The following is an 11,810-nucleotide window of genomic DNA, read 5'->3' as shown; positions in this document are numbered from 1 at the left end:
GTGCGTGCGTGCGTGCGTGGACATGTTTTACTATACTTGTGAGTTTCAAAAGTCCTCAGAAGTCCGCTAAAATTCTGATAATGTTTAACAAGTAAAAAAGTTATTTTAGGGGTTAGGGTTAGAATTAAGGTTAGGTTTAGTATTGGGGTTAGGGTTAGGGGTTACGGTTAGGGTTAAGGTTAGGGTTAGGGAAAATAGGATTTTGAATGGGAATCCATTGTTAGTCCTCACAAGTATAGAAATACATAGCTGTGTATGTGTGTGTGTTCAAGATCAAAGAGACAAGCAATTTGGCAAATGACAGGAGTGGCAAGGAGTGGAACGTTAGCTAAAAAGACTGGTAACCAGAGTAGGTTTCTACTAGCCTGGTCCCAGATCTGTTGACGGTGAATCAAATGCTGTCATTGTCAAGCTAAAAAGTCTGGTCTCACAGTAATCTGTTTGGCATGACAATTCTATAAGGACTTGGCAAGAGAGCAGAAATAAACTGGCACTCAGGCTAGGTTTACACCCCATTGCACTCACCAAATCTTGCTGTGTCAGATGAGTGATTTCTTCAAGGAAAGAAGGAGGGAAGTATTAAAACAGAGCCCTTGTCTACTTCCCCCTGATATAACGCACACAACTGACGGCCTCTATTTGACGTTTGACTTTCCCTCACCAGACAAGCTCAGAACGTTCCATGTGGTCCGTGTGTCTGTCAACGGCACTGCATCGGTCAGCTGCCCCAACCTGACAGGCAAGGACCAGGAGGAGATGAGATTCCACCTTTACTTGGGCTTGGTCGAGGTTGGCAACCACACTCACGACAGTGCTCACAACCACAACTCCACAGAGGCCGTGAGTCCTGTTGGGGAGGGTCTGGGGCTGAGGGTGAACAAACAGGACCATACRGTCAGTTTTGTCCTCTCTGGAATGACCACGGAGCGCGCTGGGGTCTATACCTGTGAGGGGCAACCCATGTACCCACCTCCCATTGAGAAAGTACAAGACGAGACTCAGACTGTGGTCCTGGTTGAAGGTATGTTTACTTCAAAAGGAACTAATCTATGCAAGTACACACAAATTCACATGCATGCGCGCAGGCATGCATGCACGCACAGTAGTTCAAAATGCTATATCTTGATTTAAAGGAATATACACTGAGTGTGCAAAACATTAGGAACACCTGCTCTTTCCATGACAAAGACTGATCAGGTAAATCCAGGTGAAAGCTATGGTCCCTTAATGATGTCACCTGTTAAATCCACATCAATCAGTGTAGATAAAGGGGAGGAAACGGGTTAAAGAAGGATTTTTAAGCCTTGAAACAATTGAAATATGGATTGTGTATATTTGCCAATCAGAGGGTGAATGGGCAAGACAAAGATTTAAGTGCATTTGAACAGAATATGGTAGTAGGTGCCAGACACATCGGTTTGAGTGWGTCAAGAACTGCAACGCTGCTGCGTTTTTCATGCTCAACAGTTTCCCGTGTGTATCAAGAATGTTCCACCACCCAAAGGTCATTCAATTAACTTGACACAACTGTGGGAAGCGTTGGAGTCAACATGGGCCAGTATCCCTATGGAACGCTTTTGACACAATGTAGAGTCCATCCTCCGACGAATAAGGCTGTTCTGAGGGCAAAAGGGGATGCATCTCAATATTAGGAAGGTGTTCCTAATGTTTTATGCACTTAGTGTATATTCTAATGATGTACTTGTGGTTAAAGGCCAAACGGGCCAGTTTCCTGGACCTAGATTATCCTATTTATTTTACTTAAAATGCACTTTCAGTGTAAAAACTCAAGTACCCCAGGAGTATACTTAATCTGGATCTGTAAAACTACCCCTTCAAGTTTAAAACTCACATCTCTCTCTCTCTGATTGGTTGGTCAGCATACCAGTGCCAGGCAGGAAAGACTGTGGGATGTGTAGGCTCTAGAGTGGATGGTGTCCCTGTTTGGGCATGGGTGCTGGGGTTCTGGGTCACCATCATCTATGGCCTGGCTGTCACTGTCATCGCCTTTGTTATCTTGGTAAGTGACATCTCGCTTCCTTTACACAGAGATGGTAACTTGTCTTACATCCATGAGGTGCTGCCTCCTGAGATAAAAAATATAAGTAAACTCTCAAGCCTTGGCATAAATTCAATGCATAATGAACTATTTAGTCCAAGAATGTAATATAGAATACAGTACCAGTCAAAAGTTTGGACACACCTACTCATCACACCTACTCACCTACTAATTTTTTTTACTATTTTCTGCATTGTAAAATAATTGTGAAAACATCAAAACTATGAAATAACACATATGGAATCATGTAGTAACCAAAAAAAGTTTTAATCAAATCTAAATATATTTTATATTTGAGATTCTTCAAAGTAGCCACCCTTTGCCTTGATGACAGCTTTGCACAGTCTTGGCATTCTCTCAGCCAGCTTCACCTGGAATGCTTTTCCAACAGTCTTGAAGGAGTTCCCACATATGCTGAGGACTTGCTGGCTGCTTTTCCTTCACTCTGCGGTCCAACTCATCCCAAACCATCTCAATTGGGATGAGGTCGGGTGATTGTGGAGGCCAGGTCATCTGATGCAGCTCTCCATCACTCTCGTTCTTGGTCAAATAGCCCTTACATCGCCCGGAGGTGTGTTTTGGGTCATTGTCCTGTGAATAGTCCCACTAAGCGCAAACCAGATGGGATGGCATATCGCTGCAGAATGCTGTGGTAGCCATGCTGGTTAAGTGTGCCTTGAATTCTAAATAAATCACTGACAGTGTCACCAGAAAAGCACACCATCACACCTCCTCCTCCATGCTTCACGGTGGGAACCACACATGCAGAGATCCTCCGTTCACCTACTCTACGTTTCACAAAGACACGGCGGTTGGAACCAAAATTTGCAAATTTGGACTCATCAGACCAAATGACAGATTTCCACCGGTCTAATGTCCATTGCTCATGTTTCTTGGCCCGAGCAAATCTCTTCTTCTTATTGGTGTCCTTTAGAAGTGGTTTCTTTGCAGCAATTCGACCATGAAGGCCTGATTCACGCTGTCTCCTCTGAACAGATGATGTTGAGATGTGTCTGTTACTTGAACTCTGTGAAGCATTAATTTGGACTGCAATCTGAGGTGCAGTTAACTCTAATGAACTTATCCTCTGCAGCAGAGGTAACTCTTGGTCTTCCTTTCCTGTGGCGGTCCTCATGAGAGCCAGTTTCATCATAGCGCTTGATGGTTTTTGCGACTGCACTTGAAGAAACTTTCAAAGTTCTTGACATTTTCTGAATTGACTGACCTTCATGTCTTAAAGTAATGATGGACTGTCATTTCTCTTTGCTTATTTGAGCTGTTCTTGCCATAATATGGACTTGGTCTTTTACCAAATAGGGCTATCTTTTGTATACCACACCTACCTTATCACAACACAACTGATTGGCTCAATCGCATTAAGAAAGAAAGACATTTCACAAATTAACTTTTAACAAGGCACACCTGTTAATTGAAATGCATGCCAGGTGACTACCGCATGAAGTTGGTTGAGAGAATGCCAAGAGTGTGCAAAGCTGTCATCATGGCAAAGGGTAGCTACTTTGAAGAATCTCCAATGTAAAATATATTTTGATTTATTTAACACTTTTTTGGTTACTGCATGTTTCCATATGTGTTACTTCGTTTGTAGTTTTGATGTCTTCACTATTATTGTAGAATGTAGAAAATAAAGAAAAACCCTTGAATGAGTAGGTGTGTCCAAACTTTTGACTGGTACTGTATGTATTGAAAACACAAGTGATACATGGATACAGTTTTATGCAACTACCACTGCATACATTTACAGAGCTCACCCTACTCACTCTCCACCTCTTTCTGTGAATTTGATCCTCAGGTCAGACTGAGGAGAGTGAAGTGTTCCCAGAGCGACTACATGAACATCAAACCCAAAGCTCCACTCAGGGGGCCCAGGAAGAAGCAGGGGGTCCAGCATCCAATCCGAATGGGACGATACTGATCAGTCATCCTCAGATCAGTCATTCTCAGACAAAAGCAACACGAGAGTTGAGCCTTTATTGGCCCTTGAGAGCTGACTGGAGAAACAGACAGTTCTTTATGTAAATACAAAAGCTAGCTCTTCAAATGATGTGGTGTACATCTAATTGTACATCTGATTGCGTGTAAATAAAGATAGAGTTATCTTAGAAATGTTAATCAAATAATTATAGTCTGATGTAATATGATCTTCTGGAAACTATTGAGAATGGAGTCTTGAAGTTGTGGGCAGCATACTATATAAGAAAATATCCCCATGCATACTGTAGAGAACGAACACACACGCCAACACACACAATTTGGTTAAGCGTACAGTCACAGGGATATCCTCTCTGATTTGTAGTGGGTGTGTAGTGAAGAGGAAGACCCTAGCTCTGTGGTGAATGGGTCTCACAGGAAACAGTGGTTTCCGAATATGGGGGGACTGAACCACATTTTCACACACTCTCTCTGAGAGCCACTGATTGTCATGTACAGTATATGTATCAAAATAAGGGACTATCTTACATCGAAACTGGCACACTGAATTATAAATCCCTGCTTGTCCTTTTAATGGACTAATTCTTTGTTACTGTACTTAAGTATTTTTCTTTTTATCTAATCAAGCTGGTGATTCAAATCGAGCATTCCCCAGCTACAGGCCTCTCTCAACTCTTTCAGTGTATTGCAATATTTGAGTTTTAACCATTGTTTACAGATTTTTATAGAACAACTTACAACTCGTCCTTTGAGGGTTAACTTGAGTAACTCAGCCACAAGTAAACGTTAAAATACAAAAAAAAACTGCTGTAATGACAAAAACAAAAAAACACACCTAGCATCATTTCCTGTCAACTGTTTCCTTGAAGCGTGTGTTTTGTGCCATTTTTACTAGAGTATGCATAAGAGGGACTGCACCTGATGTTGCACACCTTGCAGTTTCTATGTAGATAGGGCAAACGCATTAAACCAACAGACTATTACATTTTTTATTTAACCTTTATTTAACCAGGAAAAGCCCATTGAGACCCAGAGTCTCTTTCTCAAGGGAGACCTGGCCAAGAAGGCAGCAACAATCAATACATTACATAATTAAAACATACAACAATACAATACAACAACATGATCCAGCCTAAAAAAAAACATTTACACTCCTCTGTAACAGTCTCCCATCAATATTTTAAATTCATTCAGTGGCACTAACATATCTAGATGAAGCATGGATTGTAGACTATTCCGTTAGTCTGGTGCACAAGAAGAGAAGGCAGTCTTGCCTAATACTGTGAATGTCCTGGGGACTTTAAGTAGCAACCACCTAGCAGACCGGGTATGGTAACTGCTAGTGGTGAAGGAGACCAGACTACAGAGGTAAAGAGGGAGTTTACCCAAAAGGGCTTTGTAGATGAACACATGCAAATGTATCTTTCTGCGCATATAAAGTGAGGTCCAACCTACCATTTGGTGCAATGTGCAATGGTGGGTGAGTGACTTGGCATTTGTAATAAAGCGCAAGGATGCATGATAAACAGTCCAGTCTCTGTAAGACGGAGGAGGTTGCATGCCTATACAACAAGTCACCATAATCAATTACAGAGAGAGGGCTGTACAGGCTATGAGGTGTACAGGTTTCATGTCACAATGAAACAGTAGCTACATACCAAATGGCACCCTTTTCTCTTTATAGTGCACTATTTGTATATTATATATTACATATACTGTATATACAGTGCATTCGTGAAGTATTGAGACCCCTTGACTTTTCCAAATGTTGTTACATTACAGCCTTATTCTAAATGGATTAAATAGTTTTTGTCCCTCCTCATCAATCTACATACTGTAATGACAAAGCAGATCAAATCAAATTTTATTTTATTTTTATTTGTCACATATACGTGTTTAGCAGATGTTATTGCGGGTGTAGCAAAATGCTTGTGTTTCTAGCTCAAACAGTGCAGTAATATCTAACAGTAATATCTAACAATTTCACAACAATACACACAAATCTAAAGTAAAGGAATGGAATTAAAATATATAAATATTTGGGCGAGTAATTTCAGAACGGCAAAGACTAAGATACAGTAGAATAGGATAGAATACAGTATATACATATATGAGTAATGCAAAACATGTAAACATTATTCAAGTGGCCAGTGATTCCATGTCTATGTATATAAGGCAGCAGCCTCTAATGTGTTAGTGGTGGCTATTTAACAGTATTTAACTGCCTGATGGCCTTGAGATAGATGCTGTTTTTCAGTCTCTCGGTCCCAGCTTGTACTGACCTCGCCTTCTGGATGATAGCGGGGTGCCCGGGGAGGCGTTGTGCAGACCGCACCACCCTCTGGAGAGCCCTGCGGTTGCGGGCTGTGCAGTTGCCGTACAGCCTGACAGGATGCTCTCAATTGTGCATCTGTAAAGGTTTGTGAGGGTTTGGGTGCCAAGACAAATTGATTCAGCCTCCTGAGGTTGAAGAGGCGCTGTTGCGCCTTCTTCACCACACTGTCTGTGTGGATGGACCATTTCAGTTTGTCAGTTATGTGTACGACGAAGAACTTGAAGCTTTCCACCTTCTCCACTGCGGTTCTGTTGATGTGGATAGGGGGTAGTCCCTCTGCTATTTCCTGAAGTCCACAATCAGCTCCTTTGTTTTGTTGACATTGGGTGAGAGGTTGTTTTCCTGACACCACACTCCCAGGGCCTCACCTCCTTCCTGTAGGCTGTCTCGCCATTGTTGGTATTCAGGCCTACTACTGTTGTGTCGTCTGCAACTTGATGATTGAGTTGGAGATGTGCGTGGCCACGCAGTCATGGGTGAACAGGGAGTACAGGAGGGGGCTGAGCACACATCCTTGTGAGACCCCAGTGTTGAGTATCAGCAAAGTGTTTTTTCCTACATTTTTTTTTTTTAATCTTTATTTAACTAGGCAAGTCAGTTAAGAACAAATTATTATTTTCAATGACGGCCTAGGAACAGTGGGTTAACTGCCTTGTTTAGGGGCAGAACAACAGATTTTTACCTTTTACCGTAGACTGAAGGAGGATGGACTTTGCTATAAAATGCTGTGGCTCAAACCAGCTAATTGAGTTCTCAGTGATCACCTCCAGGGTTGATTACCGACCAGCTCCATTACTGCAGTAATTAAATAATAAAGTTTGATTGTTTAAAAAAAATCAAAGTCTCTCCTTTTGATTACAATAATTCCACAACTCTATCTTCACCACCTGGGGGTGGCCCGTCAGAAAGTCCAGGATCCAGTTGTACAGGGCGGGGTTCAGACCCAGGGCATCAAGCTTAATGATGAGCTTGAAGGGTACTATGGTGTTGAATGCTGAGCTATAGTCAATGAACAGTATTCTTACATAAATATTCGTCTTGTCCAGAAGAGATAGGGCAGTGTGCAGTGGAATGGCAATTGCATCGCCTGTGGATCTATTGGGGCGGTAAGCAAATTGAAGTGGGTCTAGGGTGTCGTGTAAGGTAGAGGTGATATGATCCTTAACTAGCCTCTCAAAGCACTTCATGATGACAGAAGTGAGTGCTAGGGGGCAATAGTCATTTCGCTCAGTTACCTTTGCTTTCTTGGGTACAGGGACAATGGTGGACATCTTGACGCATGTGGGGCCAGTAGACTGGGATAGGGAGAGATGTAATATGTCCGTAAACACTCCAGACAGCTTGTCTGCGCATGCTCTGAGCGGCTGGGGATGCCGTCTGGGCCGGCAGCCTTGCAAGGGTTAACACGCTGTTGTGGAAATCCTTACACAGGGACACTCGAAGTCAATCTTAAATGAATCCTTGTTTATTGTCAGCACGCGGAAGAGGTTCCAACCAACTCAATGCACCATACTACAGTACACATGTTAACCAGGAGCTCTTCTTCGGCAGACCCAGCAGTTGTCTTATATACGGCTATACACAGATAAGTTATATTTACATGATTTAGCATAATGAATTAATCATTACCGTTTTGTTTCATTCATGTGACCGACCAATACAGTTCCATAACATGTGACAGACCAACACCTCACGAGGCTTCTCATCTCTAAGCTGAGACCTTGAAACTGAGATATCTTTCGTTTGTTCTCAAAACAAGGTCTGGGCGTACTGCCAAATCAAATCAAATGTAATTTGTCACATACACATGGTTAGCAGATGTTAATGCGAGTGTAGCGAAATGCTTGTGCTTCTAGTTCAGACCATGCAGTAATATCTAACAAGTAATTTAACAATTTCACAACAACTACCTTATACACACAAGTGTAAAGGAATGAATAAGAATATGTACATAAAAATATACATGGATGAGCGATGGCATGGGCATAGGCAAGATGCAGTAGATGGTATAGAGTACAGTATATACATATGAGATGAGTAGTGTAGGGTATGTAAACATGATATAAAGTGGCATAGTTTAAAGTGACTAGTGATACATTTATTACATCCAATTTTTTATTATTAAAGTGGCTAGAGATTGAGTCAGTATGTTGGTAGCAGCCACTCAATGTTAGTGATGGCTGTTTAACAGTCTGATGGCCTTGAGATAGAAGCTGTTTTTCAGTCTCTCGGTCCCAGCTTTGATGTACCTGTACTGACCTCGCCTTCTGGATGATAGCGGGGTGAACAGGCAGTGGCTCGGGTGGTTGTTGTCCTTGATGATCTTTTTGGCCTTCCTGTGACATCGNTGGCCTTCCTGTGACATCGGGTGGTGTAGGTGTCCTGGAGAGCAGGTAGTTTGCCCCCGGTGATGCGTTGTGCAGACCTCACTACCCTCTGAAGAGCCTTACGGTTGTGGGCGGAGCAGTTGCCGTACCAGGCGGTGATATAGCCCGACAGGATGCTCTCGATTGTGCCTCTGTAAAAGTTTGTGAGTGTTTTTGGTGACAAGCCGAATTTCTTCAGCCTCCTGAGGTTGAAGAGGCACTGTTGCGCCTTCTTCACCACGCTCTCTGTGTGGGTGGACCATTTCAGTTTGTCCGTGATGTCTACAACTTCCTTCAGAAGTTGGAGTAGCAGTGGTTGAGTGTTTTAGCAGCACAAGTACTACAGTCAATGTGTTGATAGAACATCGGTAGCGTATTCTAAATTTTGCTAATACGGTCGGCATTTGATTGTGAGGTATTCTAGGTCGGGTGAACAAAAGGACTTGAGTTCCAGTATGTTATCACAATCACACCATGAGTCGTTAATCATAAAACATACACCCCTGCCCTTCGTCCTCCCGGAGAGATATTTATTCCTTTCTGCGTGATGAACTGATAACCCAACTGGCTGGACGGACTCAGACAGTATATCCCGAGAGAGCTATTTTTCCGTGAAACAGAGTATGTTATAATCCCTGATGTCTCTTTGGAAAGAAATCTTCACCCTGAGCTTGTCAACTTTATTATCCAGAGACTGAACTTCAGCAAGTAATATACTTGGAAGTCAGACTAGAAGACCACTCCGAGTACATCTCCTCCGCCGGCGGTGTTTTGGATCGGCCTCTGGAATCAGTTCAATTGCCCTGGGGAGTACGAACAAAGGATCCAATTCKGGAAAGTCGTAATGCTCGTAGGGCTGGTGAGTTATCGGCGCTCTGATATCCAGTAGTTCTTCCCAGCTGTATGTATTAACACAAAAAAAATCTGGTCTAATAATGTAAGAAATAAGACATAAAAAACAAAATACTGCAAAGTTTCCTAAGAGCTATAAGCACGGCAGCCCTCTCTGTCAGTGCCATTTTCATCAGTATTTTTACATAAGTATTCAGACCCTTTACTCAGTACTTTATTAAAGCACCTTTGGTAGCGATTACAGCCTCGAGTTTTCTTGGGTATGACGCTACAAGCTTGACACACCTGTATTTGGGCAGTTTCTCCCATTCTTCTCTGCAGATCCTCTCAAGCTCTGTCAGATTGGATGGGGAGCGTTGTTGCACAGCTATTTTCAGGTCTCTCCAGAGATGTTCGATCAGGTTCAAGTCCGGGCTCTGGCTGGGCCACTCACGGACATTCAGAGCCACTCCTGCATTGTCTTGGCTGTGTGCTTAGGGTCGTTGTCCTGTTGGAAGTTTAAGCTTCACCCCAGTCTGAGGTCCTGAGCACTCTAGAGCAAGTTTCTATTAAGGATCCCTCAGTACTTTGCTCCATTCATCTTTCCCTCGATCCTGTCTAGTCTCCCAGTCCCTGCCGCTGAAAAACATCCCCACAGCATGATGCTGCCACCACGCTTCACTGTAGGGATGGTGCCAGGTTTCCTCCAGACGTGACGCTTGGCATTCAGGCCAAAGAGTTCCATATTGGTTTCATCAGACCAGAGAAACTTGTTTCTCATGGTCAGAGTTCTTTAGCTGCCTTTTGGTAAACTCAAGAGTGGGCTGTCATGTGCCTTTTACTGAGGTGAGGCTTCCACCTGGCCACTCTACCATAAAGGTCTGACTGGGGAAGTGCTGCAGAGATGGTTGTACTTCTGGAAGGTTCTCCCATCTCCACAGAGGAACTCTGGAGCTCTCTCAGAGTACAGAGTAACCATCGGTTTCTTGTTCACCTCCCTGACCAAGGCCCTTCTCCCCTGATTGCTCAGTTTGGCCGGGCGGCCAGCTCTAGGAAGCTTGGTGGTTCCAAACTTCTTCCATTTATGGGGTATTGTGTGTAGATTGAGGAAAATTTTTCATTTAATCCATTTTAGAAAAAGGCTGTAATGTAAAAAATGTGGAAAATGTCAAGGGGTCTGAATACTTTCCGAATGCACTGTAGGGAATAGGGTACAATTTGGGACAGATTCTATACATCTCAACCATTTTTGTCAGCAAGTCTACATATGCACAATGGCAGATTAATAAATCATGGATAGTAACCAGATATGTGACAAACATTGTGAAAATCCTTTGATAGTTTCTCCAATAAATTAATTGAATTTTTTAAAACAGATTTTAAGGGATTCCTGTTTCTATTACATTTTATTTTAGTTACAGGCATGAATATAGGCCACTTAGTTATCACATCATTACCCAACTCTACTAAATGACATGGCAATAATTTGTTTCACTCTTGGCAAGGCCACCAATTCATCACATCAGTATTGTTCTCAAGAGCCAACATATTCTATGTGACTAGTGCCCTGTTTTTGTTAATCATGTCACATGACCTGGATTTGAACTTTTATTTTAAGCCTTTTCCAGAAATGAGAATTAGACCGAAAATGAATTTTAGAATAACGTAACAAAATGTGGAAAAAGTTAAGGGGTCTGAATACACTGTATGTATTTATACACAGTACCTGTCAAAAGTTTGGACACACCTACGCATTCAAGGGTTTTTCTTTATTTTTATTATTTTCTACATTGTACAATAATAGTGAAGACATCAAAACTATGAAGTAACACATATGGAATCATGTAGTAATCAAAGAAAACATATTTTGTTTTTGAGATTCTTCAAAGTAGCCACCCTTTACCTTGACAGCTTTGCACACTCTTGGCATTCTCTCAACCAGCTTCATGTGGTAGTCACCTGGAATGCATTTCAATGATTTTAAGAAGACACACCTTAAGAAGGTGTGTCTTCTTAAAAGTTATTTTGTGGAATTTGAGCCAATCAGTTGTGTTGTGACAAGGTAGGGGTGGTATACAGAAGATAGCCCTATTTGGTAAAATACCAAGTCCATATTATGGCAAAAACAGCTCAAATAAGCAAAGAGAAACGACAGTCCATCATTACTTTAAGACATGAACGTCAGTCAATTCAGAAAATGTCAAGAACTTTGAAAGTTTCTTCAAGTGCAGTCGCAAAAACCATCAAGCGCTATGATGAAACTGGC

The 11,810-nt window shown here is 42.2% G+C and overlaps 1 protein-coding gene across 1 annotated transcript in view; it reads left to right on the top strand.

The window, feature by feature from the left end:
• Positions 1–4,995, top strand: part of LOC111953337 (T-cell-specific surface glycoprotein CD28) — a 24,292-nt gene extending 19,297 nt beyond the window's left edge. Inside the window, exons 2-4 of the mRNA XM_070435468.1 lie at positions 665–1,021; positions 1,881–2,020; positions 3,873–4,995. Coding sequence (XP_070291569.1) covers positions 665–1,021; positions 1,881–2,020; positions 3,873–3,995 — 620 coding nt within the window. The 3' untranslated portion in view covers positions 3,996–4,995. The remainder of the gene's footprint in view (positions 1–664; positions 1,022–1,880; positions 2,021–3,872) is intronic.
• Positions 4,996–11,810: the final 6,815 nt, after the last annotated feature.

This window comes from Salvelinus sp. IW2-2015, linkage group LG27, assembly GCF_002910315.2.
Source record: "Salvelinus sp. IW2-2015 linkage group LG27, ASM291031v2, whole genome shotgun sequence".
NCBI lineage: Eukaryota > Metazoa > Chordata > Actinopteri > Salmoniformes > Salmonidae > Salvelinus > Salvelinus sp. IW2-2015.
The sequence above is the reverse complement of the archived record's forward strand: the minus strand, read 5'-3'. Positions and strand labels throughout refer to the sequence as shown.